Below are 13,445 nucleotides of genomic sequence, written 5' to 3' on the forward strand. Positions count from 1 at the left end.
CCTTTGGTGTATGGACCCGCGGACTTTGCAAAAACCCGCGGGATTTATAACACACTTGTTGTTGATGCGAGTGGGGGAGCATACACCAACCCACCGGGTATTGCTCGTGAACACTGTGGTGTTAGGCAGCGGACACGAAAGAGGTGCGTAGACGGCAGTGTCGAGATATGCCTGGAGTGACTCAGCGGGTTAAGCCTTCGCTTAAAACTTGATAAAAGGCAGGCTGCCACGACTGTCCTGAGTTGGGCAATTCATTAGCGACGGGAGCGATGGCGTGGCTTGCTTTGTCAGTGGGCCCAGCTGTACAGTCAGGTGCAGTCGGGAAGTCGCTCGTTCGCTGCATCGCAGGGCTGTGATCTGCACAGCCGTGGCTATCCCATCCATACCCGTGATCCCAAGACCCTTGGCGCGGGACCGCGGTGGATCCGCGACTGCCCGGGAGCTTGCCGTGCGTGGTATGCGCCCGGGCTGATTCGGACGCTCGCATCGAGGACTGCTGGATGAAGCAAAGGGGGCACCGCCGGCAGCACGCCCTATCCTGCTCCAACGCGCGTGTCTGAGCCTTTCCGCTGCTACGCGGCGGGTTCGTCTGCTCGATCCGATCGAACCATTCCCTCCATCCGGCATAGCGCTGCACCCGCCAGAGCCACTCTTCGCATAGCTAGCCGTCTCCAGTCGGCCGTTAATCACGACCGATGGGCAGGTCGGAGGCCACCGGGCGACCATCCAGCTCGACGAGTGACGAAATGATGGGCCATGAATGTCAGGCAGCCCTTGCTTTGCAGCCGCACGTCGGAGAGGTGGGCCATCCTGCGGCCTACGGCCGACACGCCCTGATCGTTAGGGCCAGCTAAACTCCGTGACCCCAAACCGCCCGTACGAGGGCAGGGTTCCGCCCCGGGACTGGAGCGTCGCAACGTGCGCGTGCAGCTCCGGCTCCGATCCTCGCATTCGTAATGCGCTGCTGGCCAGTACTGAGGTACCGAACATTTATAGATACTCATTCGCAGCCTGCTCTGTGCTCTCGATCCTACCTGCCTTGACCCACCCTCTACCCCCATCTCCCATCTCCTGACTATCTCTCTATTCAACCATTGTGAAGACGTGCATACCACCGAGCATGCATCGTCCCGCCAGTCATAGCTACCCCCCAGTGACGCACAACACGGCGCCTTCCAAGGCCCGCTCCTCCTCGCATCAAAACAGCAGCGCCTTCAGTGCAAGTGCCAACCCGAATGAAGACTGGACGCAGATTTCCGACCTCGCCGAGCGACGCAGGATACAGAACAGGATTGCACAACGAAACTACCGTAAGTTGTTGCGTCGCGTGTTACCCCCTCGTCACCCAGCCTTTCCTGACCGCGGCTCCAGGCAAGAAATTGAAGAAACGGTTGGAGGACTTGGAAAAGAGAGCCGGATCGAGCTCTGCTTCCCCTGAGCAGACACACGAAGAACTGCCCGAGACGTCGGAGCTGCCGTTGGATTGGGACGACGACACACGACGCGACAGCTCCAGCAGTGCGCAAGCCAGTTTCGATCACGCGTCGCCCGACCTCCTTCCTCAATCCATCACATCGCCTTTGGACGATCGGGGCATGTTCTCGACACAGTCAATCAGGCAGCTCTCCACCTCGCCTCCGCCTTTCTCCTTCCCTGCCTTCTCGGCAATCGACGACGTGAGCTATCCGCAAGCCTCCACCATCCCTCCTTATCGCGGCGAAGTCGACGTTTCACTGTACCCGCAATACATGCAAACGGTCCCGGCCTGCTACCCGCCAATACTGGAGAGCACGGGCGCTGCACCGCTGAAAGCAAACCTCTACAACGACCACGATTGGAATGTACTCAACATGAGCTACGCGTCGACGGGCGGTATGGAGCAGCAGCAGCCGCAGCACTTCTACGATGATGCAGCAGCATATGTGAGTATTACGCGCAACCCTCATCTGCCGCCGCCGCAGCACCGCATCTCCAACGCCGCGCCGCAGCAGAATCCAAGACGCACCGGTGGCTGATCGACGACTGCAGACTCCGCCTCTCTCGGACTCCCTCGACCTGTCGCAAGCCGACTCGCCGCTGGACGAGTTTGCAGAGCACCCGACCACCCCGCCTTGGATTGCACAGTACTCGCCACCAATGCAATGCTACGACCCGCTTTACTGGAAGTGAGGCACGCGCCGTGGCACACGACATGCAAACGATATACAACCCTCGCTCTGGCCCGAGTTCATTACAGATCCGGTCTTGTACTTAATCGACGCACGCTGCCCATCCATCCGTTTCATCGTTCGGTGAATGTGACGCTCGCTCGCTCGTGATCGGGTCGGGTTCGGAGATCGGGTCCGGAGTTGCGCCGGGCCCGGGAAATGATGTCGCGACGAAGGAAGCTCTCCCATCCATAGGAGAATCAGGCCTCGGCTGAATAATAGATAGACAGAAGGGAAAGGCACGGGATCCTACCACTCTCTAGACTATATGTTATCAAACCTACTTGCTCAAATTCTTGCCTCATTGAGAGGTATGAAGCGCCACCGATCGATCCCTTGGCAATTTCAAGGTCTCGGCAATGGATCAACCCAGGGGAGGCTGATGATGAGACGTATCTGCGAGAAGGCGGCACCGGCGGGCAACTCACAACACATTGGCTGCGAGGCCGATATCCGAAACGCAGCAGCCTACTGTAGCCTAGCCGCGTCCAACCGTCCTCCTTCCCCATCGAGGCTTAGCAACGCGGAGGATCAAGTGCGGTTATTGCGCACAACGAACAATGACACGACGCTATGTATTATACGCTCCGTAACGCAGCTGCGATACCGAAACCCCACACGGCAACGGAAACTACCATCCTCCACCTGCACCCCAGCACCTCATGACGCGAATCGCAGCCCACGTGTGTCCCCCACGCAACCCGCGTGGACGAGCCGAGGACGTTGCAGAGCATTTCTAATCGGCAAGCGCCGCGCTTTGCGCGATTCGCGCGGGCAACATGACACCATTTTGTCCATCCGGGTGGCCCAGAGTTGGGGCTGAATCCACGGAAGCGGAAGTGGAGGAGGTCCGCTCGTTGTCCGCTCGCGTGGTGGCGCGCGAAGAAAGCCTCGAGCCCAGCTAGCCGGTTTTCGGTGGAATTTCGGGCTGCATGCCGAAACACTCGACTCCACCCGCTTGAACTCACTCCGCTTGGCACGACATCGATCGGTCGTCGACTGAACAATCAACTCGAGGTGAAGCCGCTGCTCGCCTGTTATCGAACGAGCTGCTCAGCCGCATTATTGCGTCTTCATCTACCCTTGTTGACGGTGGAGTCGACGAGATGAAGGCCAAGACGCTCTTTGGTGGTGTGGAGTACGTATCCACGACTTTCCATTGACTATGATGCATGCTAATGCTTCTGCATGGTAGTGGATGGCAGAGCGACGATTGGACGGCCAGCGACGACTCTGTGCGTGGGGGTAGCTCAAAGGTGTGGTTGCCGTGTGGAGGCTCTGCGGCTCCTTGCCTCTCCTGACTGACGATGCGAAACAAAGTCACATCTGTGTTGTGGGCAAGAAACTGCCCACTTCTATGGCACGCTCGACACAAAGACGCTGGGCGGCGCCGGCTTCGCTAGCCAGCGCACCGTGTCCGACGACCTGAAGCTGGATTTGTCGGACTACGCCGGCATTCAGCTGGACATCGAAAACGGCGATGGTAGGCCCTGCCGCTCCTCCACCATCCAGACCAAACCCACCAGAAGACTAAACAACATCACAGATAAACGCTACACATTCATCCTTAAAGACGACCTCAAATCGCCCGGCATTGAAACCGGGCGCGAGAAATCGTCCATCTCTTTCGAATGCGACTTTGACCTCGAAGACGTCGCCGACAACACCATCTTCTTCCCCTGGGATGCCTTTACGCCCACCTACCGCGGTAAGCCGCAGAAGGACGTCGCGCCGCTCGATGTCAAGAACATCAAACGGGCGAGCATCATGGTCCGCTCGTTTTTCGATGCGCAGTATGGAGACTTCTCCCTCACGCTCAAAAGCATCTCGGCGCTGAGTGAGGCGCCTCCTCCTGACGGTAAACATCCCCCGCTGTCAGGAAAGATAGACGAGGCGGATGTGGAGAAGGGTGGTGTAGCGGCAGCATCACCTCGCCGTTCCACTTTTGGTAATATTAGATTGCTAATCCAGGTATGAAGACGTCCAACAAGTCAAAAAGTCTATGAATTCATTAGTGCTAACATCTAAATCTATGTAGGAACGTCGGCGCGCGGCAATCTATGCTGTTGTTGGCTTAGCGGCCTTCTGTCTTCTATACTCTCGCTGCGCCTGGTAAGAATGGACGAATGTACGTCCTGCAGAATGCTCATAGCGGAAATGGGGACGGAAACTTTGGCCATGTACGCAATAACGATGGACGCTGGTGTTTCTGCTGCAATAACGAAGAATGAGATCGTCCAATGCTTTGGCGTCCGGAGTTGTTTGGGCCAGTTGAACTTGCTTTCTCAAAATTCTCATACCCTATCACGGCATTCGTTGCAATGTGGATTCGTATCGCCTCGCCTGTCGCTGTCAGATATTGTTCAGCACCCAGGAACATCGAGTCTCGTTTGTGGTCAACGTGATCTTTCCCAAGGCCGTCGCTCCATCGCAGGGCTCAGAAAGCACCTCCAGATCCTGGCCCTTGGTCGCGCCTAGACAAACGGGCACCGCCGCGACTCGAGTCTTGTGCATAGTTCGATTGCTCTCTGAACCCGCCTCGATCAATTTGGCGATTCGTGCATCGGCGGTGCTCTTCGCAATCCGCTCCATGCCAGCCAATCGGTAGACAAACAGCTGCGTCGACGGCGTCGGCCAATCCCGCCTCTTCTCCCTCTCCGCCAACACCAACATCCGCCCGCACGCACTGAGCATGAAGCGCGGCCGATGCTCGTGCGCACTCGGCATGCTGCCCCAAGTGCCCATGTTGATATCCGAAAGCCCGGCCAGGTTGTAGTCTTGGGCGCTGAGGAAGCTCTCCAGCCTGTTGACTTCCACCACGCTGCCGCCATCAACGGTGGCAAGCGGGCTGCTGACGACTTTGATGTGCGATAATGTGTAGCGACTGCTGTGTCCGCCGCCGTGTCGTTGCGCTGCAAAAAAATACCCTTTCTGCAATGGTCGTAGCAATTGTAAGCCCGACAGCCACGCCATCTGGCCGTCCGCGGCTCCAATCGCCGGGACGAGAAGTGAGGAATCCAGAAACCGATTATTGAGGCCTCCGGTGCCCTCCCAGTGCTCGAAGTCTGCACTCGGGTGCGTCTCAGGGTGCTCCGCTGGTGACCCGAGATACACTACCTGTCCCTTCTGACTCAGGTGCACCCTCAGTAGGAAAGCTCTCTGGGCAAACTCCACGCCGACAATGGAGTTCTCGTTGACGCTCGACACGTCGTCACTGACAAGACACCGCTCCGATCCCGCGGTCAGATCGTACAGCTGAATCGTGTGCATATGAGCCAGAGCCAGAAGACGACCATTTGCGGCCAAGGCGATTTTACAGCTTGCGGGTGGTGGAGCTGGCATCCATAGGCCGCTGCCGAAGCGGGCGTGCACACGGCGCTGGCAGTCGAGTATTTCTGTGCTTGTGGAAGTGTCGAAGACTCGAATTGTGGATCCGTCCAGGACGACCATCGTGCCGGTGCGAATGGAGTGAGCCGCGGGAAGGCCGTGGGGCAGGGAGCAAGGTTTCAGCGCCCGGCTCTCGCCCTCATCTTCGTTGTGCTCACTTCGGCGAATGGAAGTTTCGAGCATGAGGGTGCGAGAGGCATCTTTGCAGAGTGCATATATTCCCTCGGCATCGTTGTTCGCGCCGACGCCGGAAACCCGCGGCGAGACGAGAGGCAGCGTCTCCAGCAACCGAGTTGTATTGAGCAGATCGAACGATGCCGTATACCACCATCTACACACTTTGCGCGCAGCAAAGTAGGATCGCGCGTCGAGGCTGTTGAAGAGTTGCAGAAGGACCTCCAAGGGGAGCGCAGCGGCTGGCGACGCCATTTTGACACGAGTATGAGAAAACGAGAGCAATTCACGTAGGAAAGACAAGAGAATACAAAAGACGCATGCGGAAAGGGCGGCCGCCCTCCCAAATCCCTTTCTTCGCTTTTTCTGCTCTCTTTGTGACAATAATGGACAAGGGGGTGGGTAATGCTGCTGTGCAGGCCTCACCTTGATGGAATGGCGCGGTGTCGGATAAATACAGTACAACCCACCACCGGGTGCGCCTGACGTGCGCCGCGTGCGACTGATCCCCCCGGCATGGCATCATAATGGTTGAGTCAACGAGCACCGTGTCTTATCAGCGCCATGTTTCGCGTCAAGTCGTGCTGTTCCTTTGTGCTGAGCCGCCATTTTATCGCACCGCGCTAGTGCGCTTTGGGCGACGGAATAACGCGACCACGTGATTGATGGCTTGCTGTCGAATAGGCTATATCGTATTTCTCTTATCATCCAGAGCAAGAGGCCAAAATCGCACGACAAATCAGTTTGACAGGCCATCCATATTTATTTGATGATCGGATCGTTTAAATTAATCATCCGTCCCCGGAACGCCGCGCCAAACTTTCGCAACAAGATACTCTACTTTCTGCTCGTCTTGCTGGACTTGCTCGACCGCCGCGACAACGAAATCTTCCTCTCCTCATACCGGAAACTCTCCCGCGTATTCGTGCGATCCAAGTCAAACGGACTGTCATCGTAGCTCGTGTGCTTCCTCGACAACGACGGCCGCTTACTCGCCCGCGACTTGATAGGTTCCAGTCGGGGCTGCTCCTCCTCCGGCCCGTAGGAGAAGTCGATGGCTTCCTGCATTTCCTCTTCCTCCCTTTCCTCCCTGTGTTCCTTTTCCTTGTCGACGGAGTGCTCCGAAACCTGTCGCTCTTCGCTAGATGTGCCCTCGTCCTCGCTGTCGTCCATTTGGCTTTGCATCTTCTTCATGAACTCTGCTGCTTCTGCTGCGTACTTGCAGCGGGCTCGGATTGCCGGGCCGTACTTCCAGAAGAGGAAGGGCATTGGGATGCCGAGTAACGACAAGAATGCGGGGATTGATCCGGCCCAGTGTAAGCCGAGGTTTTCGTACATTTGACTGCGGTAGGGAAGACGTGGTTAGCAATTGGTCGTCTGGTGGCTGTGCAAGTGCTTTCGAGTTCGACTCACCTGGTGAAGAGAGGGAAAGCGAAACCGAAGAGAGATCGCAGGACGGCGTTTGCAGCCAGGACTGATGCCGCGAAGATCGTCTATCGCGAAAAGCAAGAGTTAGCTTGAACAACGAGTGGTGACCAATGATTGCATCGAACGTACGTATGCGTCAATCAGATAATTGAACACGCCAAGGAAGATCAGCACCATGCCGAAACCGAATGGAGCACCGGCCGCGACGGACGCAATCCACGGATACGAAGGGTAGTCCGTCCATGCGAACCTGGACAATGAGTCAGCACTGGGTCAAAATGCCCTCAACATGCCCTCAACTACTCACCAAAACAGTCCGATGGTTCCCAGAACGCCTCCAATCATCGTCGGCGGCAGGCGGGCCTCAGGTGGCGCAAATCCTTTGTAGCGGTCGTAAAGCTTCACATAGCGCACGTGATTGTCGATGGCGCTGTAGAGCACTGCGCCCATCATGCCGACGAGGATGCCGATGAAGGGCAGAGCGCCAACGCCTTGCGACCAGCCGCGCTCCATTTCGTAGACGATCGGATAGGCGGTGAATAGCATGTAGAGCGTGCCGTACTCGATCGCGAGGTAGATGGACAGCAGCAGCACGATCGGCTCCTTGATCAAGAGAACCCAAGGCCTGAGAAGGGAGGTTTTGAAGACGTGGCCGAACGTCGCTTTCCCCTGGCGTACCTCTCCTTGGCTTTTGTAGACTTTGCCTGTCAGCTTGCTGAGCTTTTGCGCCCGGCGTTGGAGAAGGACGGGCGGGTAGGTCTCAGGGATGACGAGCGTGCCAATGATCCAGAGGGTTCCGGTGAAGATGGCCATGATGCCTTCAATCCAGCGCCAGCCGATCGTCTCACCGACGAAGCCACCGACAATTGGACCAATCACCGGACCCAGGAATGGTGCAGATGCGAAGGCGGTCAGTGCTAGGCCACGGTCGCGAGCAGGAAACATGTCTGCAATCACGCCTCCAGCATTCGTCAGAGGGCTGGATCCAAAGGCTCCGCCGAGGAATCGCAGGATGATGAGGGTGTAGATGTTCTGGCTTCCTGCCGCGCCGGCGTTGAACACGGTGAGGGCGAAGTAAGTGCCGCTGAAGATGACCTGGCGCCCGAAGAGCTCCGACAAAGGAGCCCAAAAGAGAGGGCCGATGGCAAATCCGAGCACGAAGATGGAAGTGCCTAGGGTGAAGATTTCGGTGGTGGTGTGGAACTCTTCAATAACCTCCTTGCTGCCTCCGCTGTACGCGCTGGAAACGAAGGCCACGGCCAGCGTTGCGACTGCGACCATCAACGTGATGCTCCATTTCTTCAATGGGCTGTAGCTCATGGGATTTCGGGGGTCGTCATCAATCCATTGAACGATGTACGGGTCCTCTTCCGTGCCGGAGCCCTCGTACTCCCATGCTTGTACTTCCGGGGTGATGCCTGCTTGGTCGATGACTTGTCGAAAGTGCGGGATCCGCGTTGGTCGAGGGGACTCGAGATCGTCTTTCTCCGCCATTGCGGCGATAGTCGAGGCGACGGCAACAAAGAGTTACGACGCGATCCAAGACGAAAAGATGGGGGATGTCCTGGGTGAGAAGCAACAAAACAACTACAGAAGATAAGAAGTCTTTCTTGGTACAATGAAACAATGGTATAAAGAGAAGGAGTGTTTCTTTTTTTCCCAAGGTATAAGTGTCGGGTATACGGCGATGTAGTCTGGCGCATTAGGGGAGATGAATGACGACGTTTATATTCGCGCCACATCGCGGCCGACGCGATTTCATTGCAGCCAGCCGAGGCATCTTCCATTTCACATCTCCTAGTTATGCCCAGCTCGGGTTGGTTCCCCAACCGTTCTTCGCATCCTCGGCGGACAGAAACGCTGCAAAAACATCCGACTTGCAAAGAGTGATGACGTCGTGCATGGAATAAATCGGAAGATCGGCCCTCGGGCTGCGCCTCCCGAACCTTAAGCAAGCCACACCCGTCTTTGTGCACGGCTTTGGCACCACACGCCGCCCTTGTGCAGTGTTATGCGTGCACAAAGGCCATGGAAAGGTTCTCGTGGCATTCAGATCTCTGTAAAGCGTCGGAATCCCCTTGTCCAGTGGAGATCTCGCTGACGAATGCACGGTCGACCCTTGATGATCAAGCACGTCGCCTTTACGGCCGAGTGTTCCTCCCGTCGTATATCCCCATTCGTCCTTTACATCAGCTCATGCATCATAATAGGATCTCTGCTCTGGCGCATGCGCCGTATCAGGGCCGGCAAAAGCCAGTCTGGATCTTCCGCCATTACCGTCCGCGGACAGCGCTCCGTATCGAATGGGCTGGTCTAGATATGTATCAGCCAGGTCTCGGGCCGTGGCATTCGAGTTCGAGTCGGCCAAAATCGCCGCCTCGAATCCCTGCGAAGCCATGTCAGCACGATACCGATAGAGAGGGGGGGCTCTATCCGTGCGAACAAACTAACCTTTGCGATCTCGAGCGGCGAAAATGACACGGATCGGCCGAGTTTCCACCAGCCCCAGTATGTTGGCGCGATGAGACAGATGCACATGAGCTCCAGCACAACGGCGCCTGCAAAGTAGGCGTATGTTGTGCGGAAGACGCTCCGCACGCCTGTAACTTCTCCTGTCGTTGTCGCATGTGTCGGGTATTTGGAGTGTGTCTCGGGCGGGACGAAGGTTCCCCAACGCACTCCTTGAGCGGCCGCTAAGCCGTAGTACACCTGTGTGTGATAGTTAGTGAGTTGCTATGCGATGCAAGAAACACTCGACCGGTACCATGAGTTTATTCAAGCTGGCCATATATGCGTTGGTCGCATTGAGGAAATCTGGACAGGCACCCCCGGTCGCACTCGGCGTGATGAAGGCTTCGGCGTCCGCTGGCCCATTCCTTATCGCGGTCATCGTACCGTTGACGTTGATCAGGGTTTGGAAGGCCTCCCATGATAGTATCATCTGGTCCGCAACGCCGCCCAAGGTAGACCAGTGGAGTCCGTCATGGTAGGTCTCATTAATCACGGGTGCGTCCGCGATGGCAAGAATCTTGGGGCTCTCGGCCGATTCGATGTATGTCGTGTCTCCGCGGACAGATACCTCGTACTCCCCGACGGCAGACTCGAGGGTACAAACGGTGTAAGTAAAGTTCCCAACACAGTCCTTGGTGGTGGAATACCCGATTAAAGTATTGATCTGTTCCTGTGGGCCATCGACCACGAGCATGGTTGCAACGATGAAGGCGTTGGTCTCCCAAGGTACAGCTGATGTGTCGACTCCGACCTCGTCTTGAGCGGGCAATGGCGTATTGTAATCTCGCGGCGACGACCTCGTGACGCAAGTTTTCACTGCTACGGCGGGAGCTATGAGTTTGGCGGTGCACTCGCCTGTGCATCCACGAATGACTCCGGCATATCCATCGTCTTTTGTCCAGTGATCGGATGTTCCATCGAAAGCATTAGGAGGACTGGATAGATAGACGTTGGTAGCAACATGGCCGCTCGGAGCTGGCATTGTCTCGTTGAACGATGGCAATGTAGAAGTACCTGACATGGTCTTCCAGGAACCAGAATAGCCTATAGGTGACAGTCAGTCGAAATTGGATCATATATCAATCGCGTGGAGAGAGTGGCAATAGGGGGACCCACCGATGGGAAGGTTGGACACCATTGTGGTGTTCAGGGTGACGCGATGGGAAAATGGGGCATCCACGACCGTAGAAGCACGTTGCAGGAGCGGGCCATCAATCACCACCAGGGTTGAGCAGATGCATGCGACGCCTAGCCAGCCCATTCGCCGACCGGCTGTGATTGCACCGCGGATACTCGTGCTACAAGAGGTCAGCACATCTCGAATTCTTCCAATGCAGACTTTGCTCTTACCCTGCACGCCAGTCATAGTGCAAACTGTCTACGGTGGAGCCGTGCAAAGCCTTGAGCCACCACGTGATAACGACGCCCTGGAAAGCAGCATAACGCACCGACAGATTCCCCAGCGCGGTGAAGACGGCTATGAATGTTGATGGTGGAGTCGGCCAGGTTGCAACTGGAGAACCATTGGAGCCTGCAAGTACGCCAAGTGATGCGATGATTGCCAGTCCCGCCGAAAGCAAGGCCAGCATGCCAGATAGTGGGCCCAGACGGATCTGCAATTCATGCGTGAGATGAAGAGCCTCTAATTCAGTGCGGTTCCTGCCGGGAGGTCATACCAATGATCTAGTCCAGGACCGTCTGTTCTGCCCTTTCGATCTTACCCAGGGATTCGAAGGACTTCCCGTTGCGTATGCATACAGGTGCCCGGTCCAGTTCACAATGGGAATCGACCAGATGCGAGCTCGGATGCCTCGCGGTCGAAGATGCTTGGGCTCCCGTCCACACTGGACGGTTGACGTGGAGGACGGTGGCGGCCAGACATTGCTAGAAGCCGAGTCGACGGCGAAGCCATGCTTTTCACTCCCCATGCCTTGCTTCCGCTCTCGTGCACCAGCTCGCAGTTGTACCGATGAAGACTTAATAAGGAGTGTGGTAAGACCAGGTCGTCTATACTCCGACTACATACTGGGAGTCAGTGCCCTGCGACGGTCCGCCGGGATACCGCGGGGTCCATTACAAATGAGCTGTAAAGCGCATCGAGGTTTCCATGTTATTGACGATGCTCATTGGCTGCTGATCCAAGTTTTGAGTCAGCATTACGGATGCTGTGCAACCCTCAACGCCCACATAAAGACGGCAGATGAAGCCGACTCCAATATTCTCTTTGGTGTGCTCGTGACTGCTTCACAGTTGTTGCACGTAGGCTTCAGTGAGACTAAGAGCTGACAAATGGAGGGGAGACTTGCACCGTGCGATCTCGTGTGGGACGTTGCACAAGGCTGGCTGGATGCTAGTCTCGACGTCTCCCGCGCGGCTTACCTAAGACAACTATACGTCAGGGAAATAGCGAACGGAGCTGCCAAGATTCCCGCGCGGCTTACCTAACTCCACGTAGCCTTGTATAGCTTGTGGCGACAAGCAATGCGTGCGACCAGCGATGAAGCAGCGGAACATGTGGATACGCTGAGAATAATGCAGTGTCTCTGACGTACATTACAAATGCATGGTCTCGGTCGTGAGCACTTTCTTCTACCCGAGAGAGCGGATTTCGGACTATAAGTAGGCTGTGTTCACTCCTCAGGACTCTCCAATTCTGCAATTTACCAGTCCTCGATTGAATTTCGTAGACCACAGTCTACAGAAAGCAACCCACGACCCACAATGGCAAGCAATCAAGTCGCACTCATCCTCGGAGCTGGCCCACGAGTAGGAACCGCAGTCGCGAAAAGCCTCTCCTCGAAGGGTTACGCGGTCGCAGTTACATCAAGGAGAGGCACTGGCAGCAAAGACGCCAATGGATTCGTGTCTTTGAAAGCCGATTTCAGCGACCCAAACAGTATCCCGACACTGTTTCGAGACGTCGAGACCCATCTCGGTTCCCCTCCAAGCGTGGTTGTGTACAATGCTGCAGGAATGACGCCCCCGCCCGATAAAGACAGCGTGCTCTCCATTCCAGCGGATCGGTTTGCCGCAGACCTCACGATCAACACCATCAGCTCTTACGTCGCTGCCCAGGAATGCATTAAGGCTTGGGAAAGGCTTCCGAAAGAGACGAAGAAGACGTTTATTTATACTGGCAACGTGCTGAACACAGTCGTCTTGCCCGTCCCGATGATGGTGACCTTGGGTGTTGGGAAATCGGCTTCGGCGTACTGGATCGGCGTTGCGGACGCGACGTACTCGGCTCGCGGACATCGGTATGCATTCTCATGTGGGACACGACTGAGCAGTTTGACTAATCTGAACCCACCGTTCAGCTTTTTTTACGCCGACGAGCGTCACGCAGACGGGAAGATGAAAGGTATGGATCTCGATGGTCCTGCCCATGGCGAATTCTATGCCCAGCTGGCCGACCACCCGGCAGATGTACCATGGCATGCGACATTCCTCAAGGGCAAGGGGTATGTCAAGGCGTAGAAGCTCATCATAGCTCTAGACCATCTCTTAGCATCATGTATGGAGTTTGATTTGGGAGCAACCTCGCCAATATCGTCATTCTGAAGTAGAGAATCAACAGCCTTTCCTGTACCGAATACTGCAGATCAGATCTCAGGTATGAGGAGGTAAAGGACATAATCCACATCTTGCGTAGATATCCCACCCGGGGGCAGTACCAAACAGACACTTTCCTGAGTATCTTCCCTTTGTTTAGATCCCAAGAAATCGTGATCACCATGA

General features: G+C 56.0%; 7 protein-coding genes across 7 annotated transcripts; 3 read left to right on the plus strand and 4 right to left on the minus strand.

Annotated features, from left to right (window-relative positions):
* Nucleotides 1-17: 17 nt before the first annotated feature.
* Nucleotides 18-981, minus strand: BDY17DRAFT_87682 (uncharacterized protein). Its single transcript, XM_033738796.1, has one exon. The coding sequence runs from the start codon at nucleotides 724-726 to the stop codon at nucleotides 202-204; it is 525 nt and encodes a 174-aa protein (XP_033593437.1). The 5' UTR covers nucleotides 727-981; the 3' UTR covers nucleotides 18-201.
* A 139-nt stretch (nucleotides 982-1,120) lies between these two features.
* Nucleotides 1,121-2,169, plus strand: BDY17DRAFT_308226 (uncharacterized protein; the record flags this gene model as incomplete). Its single annotated transcript, XM_033735183.1, has 3 exons — nucleotides 1,121-1,310; nucleotides 1,372-1,922; nucleotides 2,029-2,169. The coding sequence occupies 3 exons, from the start codon at nucleotides 1,121-1,123 to the stop codon at nucleotides 2,167-2,169; spliced, it is 882 nt and encodes a 293-aa protein (XP_033593438.1).
* A 1,003-nt stretch (nucleotides 2,170-3,172) lies between these two features.
* BDY17DRAFT_87483 (complex I intermediate-associated protein 30-domain-containing protein) lies at nucleotides 3,173-4,441 on the plus strand. The gene is made up of 5 exons (XM_033738795.1): nucleotides 3,173-3,345; nucleotides 3,403-3,463; nucleotides 3,528-3,690; nucleotides 3,754-4,178; nucleotides 4,246-4,441. Exons 1-5 carry the CDS (start codon nucleotides 3,314-3,316, stop codon nucleotides 4,321-4,323), a joined length of 759 nt encoding a protein of 252 aa, XP_033593439.1. The 5' UTR covers nucleotides 3,173-3,313; the 3' UTR covers nucleotides 4,324-4,441.
* Nucleotides 4,442-4,559: 118 nt separating this feature from the next.
* On the minus strand, nucleotides 4,560-6,023 carry BDY17DRAFT_308228 (uncharacterized protein; the record flags this gene model as incomplete). Its single annotated transcript, XM_033735184.1, has 1 exon — nucleotides 4,560-6,023. The coding sequence occupies one exon, from the start codon at nucleotides 6,021-6,023 to the stop codon at nucleotides 4,560-4,562; it is 1,464 nt and encodes a 487-aa protein (XP_033593440.1).
* Nucleotides 6,024-6,527: 504 nt separating this feature from the next.
* BDY17DRAFT_292279 (major facilitator superfamily domain-containing protein) lies at nucleotides 6,528-8,944 on the minus strand. The gene is made up of 4 exons (XM_033732790.1): nucleotides 7,504-8,944; nucleotides 7,326-7,446; nucleotides 7,182-7,261; nucleotides 6,528-7,110 (listed from the first exon to the last, which is right to left on the minus strand). The coding sequence occupies exons 1-4, from the start codon at nucleotides 8,688-8,690 to the stop codon at nucleotides 6,606-6,608; spliced, it is 1,893 nt and encodes a 630-aa protein (XP_033593441.1). The 5' UTR covers nucleotides 8,691-8,944; the 3' UTR covers nucleotides 6,528-6,605.
* Nucleotides 8,945-11,733, minus strand: BDY17DRAFT_292280 (uncharacterized protein). Its single transcript, XM_033732791.1, has 6 exons — nucleotides 11,384-11,733; nucleotides 11,058-11,320; nucleotides 10,824-11,005; nucleotides 9,961-10,751; nucleotides 9,648-9,905; nucleotides 8,945-9,582 (listed from the first exon to the last, which is right to left on the minus strand). Exons 1-6 carry the CDS (start codon nucleotides 11,633-11,635, stop codon nucleotides 9,391-9,393), a joined length of 1,938 nt encoding a protein of 645 aa, XP_033593442.1. The 5' UTR covers nucleotides 11,636-11,733; the 3' UTR covers nucleotides 8,945-9,390.
* Nucleotides 11,734-12,371: 638 nt separating this feature from the next.
* On the plus strand, nucleotides 12,372-13,252 carry BDY17DRAFT_292283 (uncharacterized protein). Its single transcript, XM_033732792.1, has 2 exons — nucleotides 12,372-12,964; nucleotides 13,025-13,252. Exons 1-2 carry the CDS (start codon nucleotides 12,429-12,431, stop codon nucleotides 13,182-13,184), a joined length of 696 nt encoding a protein of 231 aa, XP_033593443.1. The 5' UTR covers nucleotides 12,372-12,428; the 3' UTR covers nucleotides 13,185-13,252.
* The last annotated feature ends 193 nt before the right edge of the window (nucleotides 13,253-13,445 follow it).

This window comes from Neohortaea acidophila, assembly GCF_010093505.1.
Source record: "Neohortaea acidophila strain CBS 113389 unplaced genomic scaffold BDY17scaffold_2, whole genome shotgun sequence".
Classification (NCBI taxonomy): Eukaryota; Fungi; Ascomycota; class Dothideomycetes; order Mycosphaerellales; family Teratosphaeriaceae; genus Neohortaea; species Neohortaea acidophila.

Bases quoted from the DNA above. Each gene is read 5' to 3' on its own strand.
- BDY17DRAFT_87682 (XM_033738796.1), bottom strand. From the start codon at position 726: ATGGTCGCCCGGTGGCCTCCGACCTGCCCATCGGTCGTGATTAACGGC.
- BDY17DRAFT_292283 (XM_033732792.1), top strand. From the start codon at position 12,429: ATGGCAAGCAATCAAGTCGCACTCATCCTCGGAGCTGGCCCACGAGTA. The intron at 12,965-13,024 runs GTATGCATTCTC...CCCACCGTTCAG, and splicing joins TACTCGGCTCGCGGACATCG to CTTTTTTTACGCCGACGAGC.
- BDY17DRAFT_292279 (XM_033732790.1), bottom strand. From the start codon at position 8,690: ATGGCGGAGAAAGACGATCTCGAGTCCCCTCGACCAACGCGGATCCCG. The intron at 7,447-7,503 runs GTGAGTAGTTGA...CTCATTGTCCAG, and splicing joins GGAACCATCGGACTGTTTTG to GTTCGCATGGACGGACTACC. The intron at 7,111-7,181 runs GTGAGTCGAACT...TCCCTACCGCAG, and splicing joins GCTTTCCCTCTCTTCACCAG to TCAAATGTACGAAAACCTCG.
- BDY17DRAFT_87483 (XM_033738795.1), top strand. From the start codon at position 3,314: ATGAAGGCCAAGACGCTCTTTGGTGGTGTGGA. The intron at 3,691-3,753 runs GTAGGCCCTGCC...ACAACATCACAG, and splicing joins GGACATCGAAAACGGCGATG to ATAAACGCTACACATTCATC. The intron at 4,179-4,245 runs GTATGAAGACGT...AAATCTATGTAG, and splicing joins ATATTAGATTGCTAATCCAG to GAACGTCGGCGCGCGGCAAT.
- BDY17DRAFT_292280 (XM_033732791.1), bottom strand. From the start codon at position 11,635: ATGGGGAGTGAAAAGCATGGCTTCGCCGTCGACTCGGCTTCTAGCAAT. The intron at 11,321-11,383 runs GTATGACCTCCC...CATGAATTGCAG, and splicing joins GGTCCTGGACTAGATCATTG to ATCCGTCTGGGCCCACTATC. The intron at 9,906-9,960 runs GTACCGGTCGAG...TATCACACACAG, and splicing joins CCAGCTTGAATAAACTCATG to GTGTACTACGGCTTAGCGGC.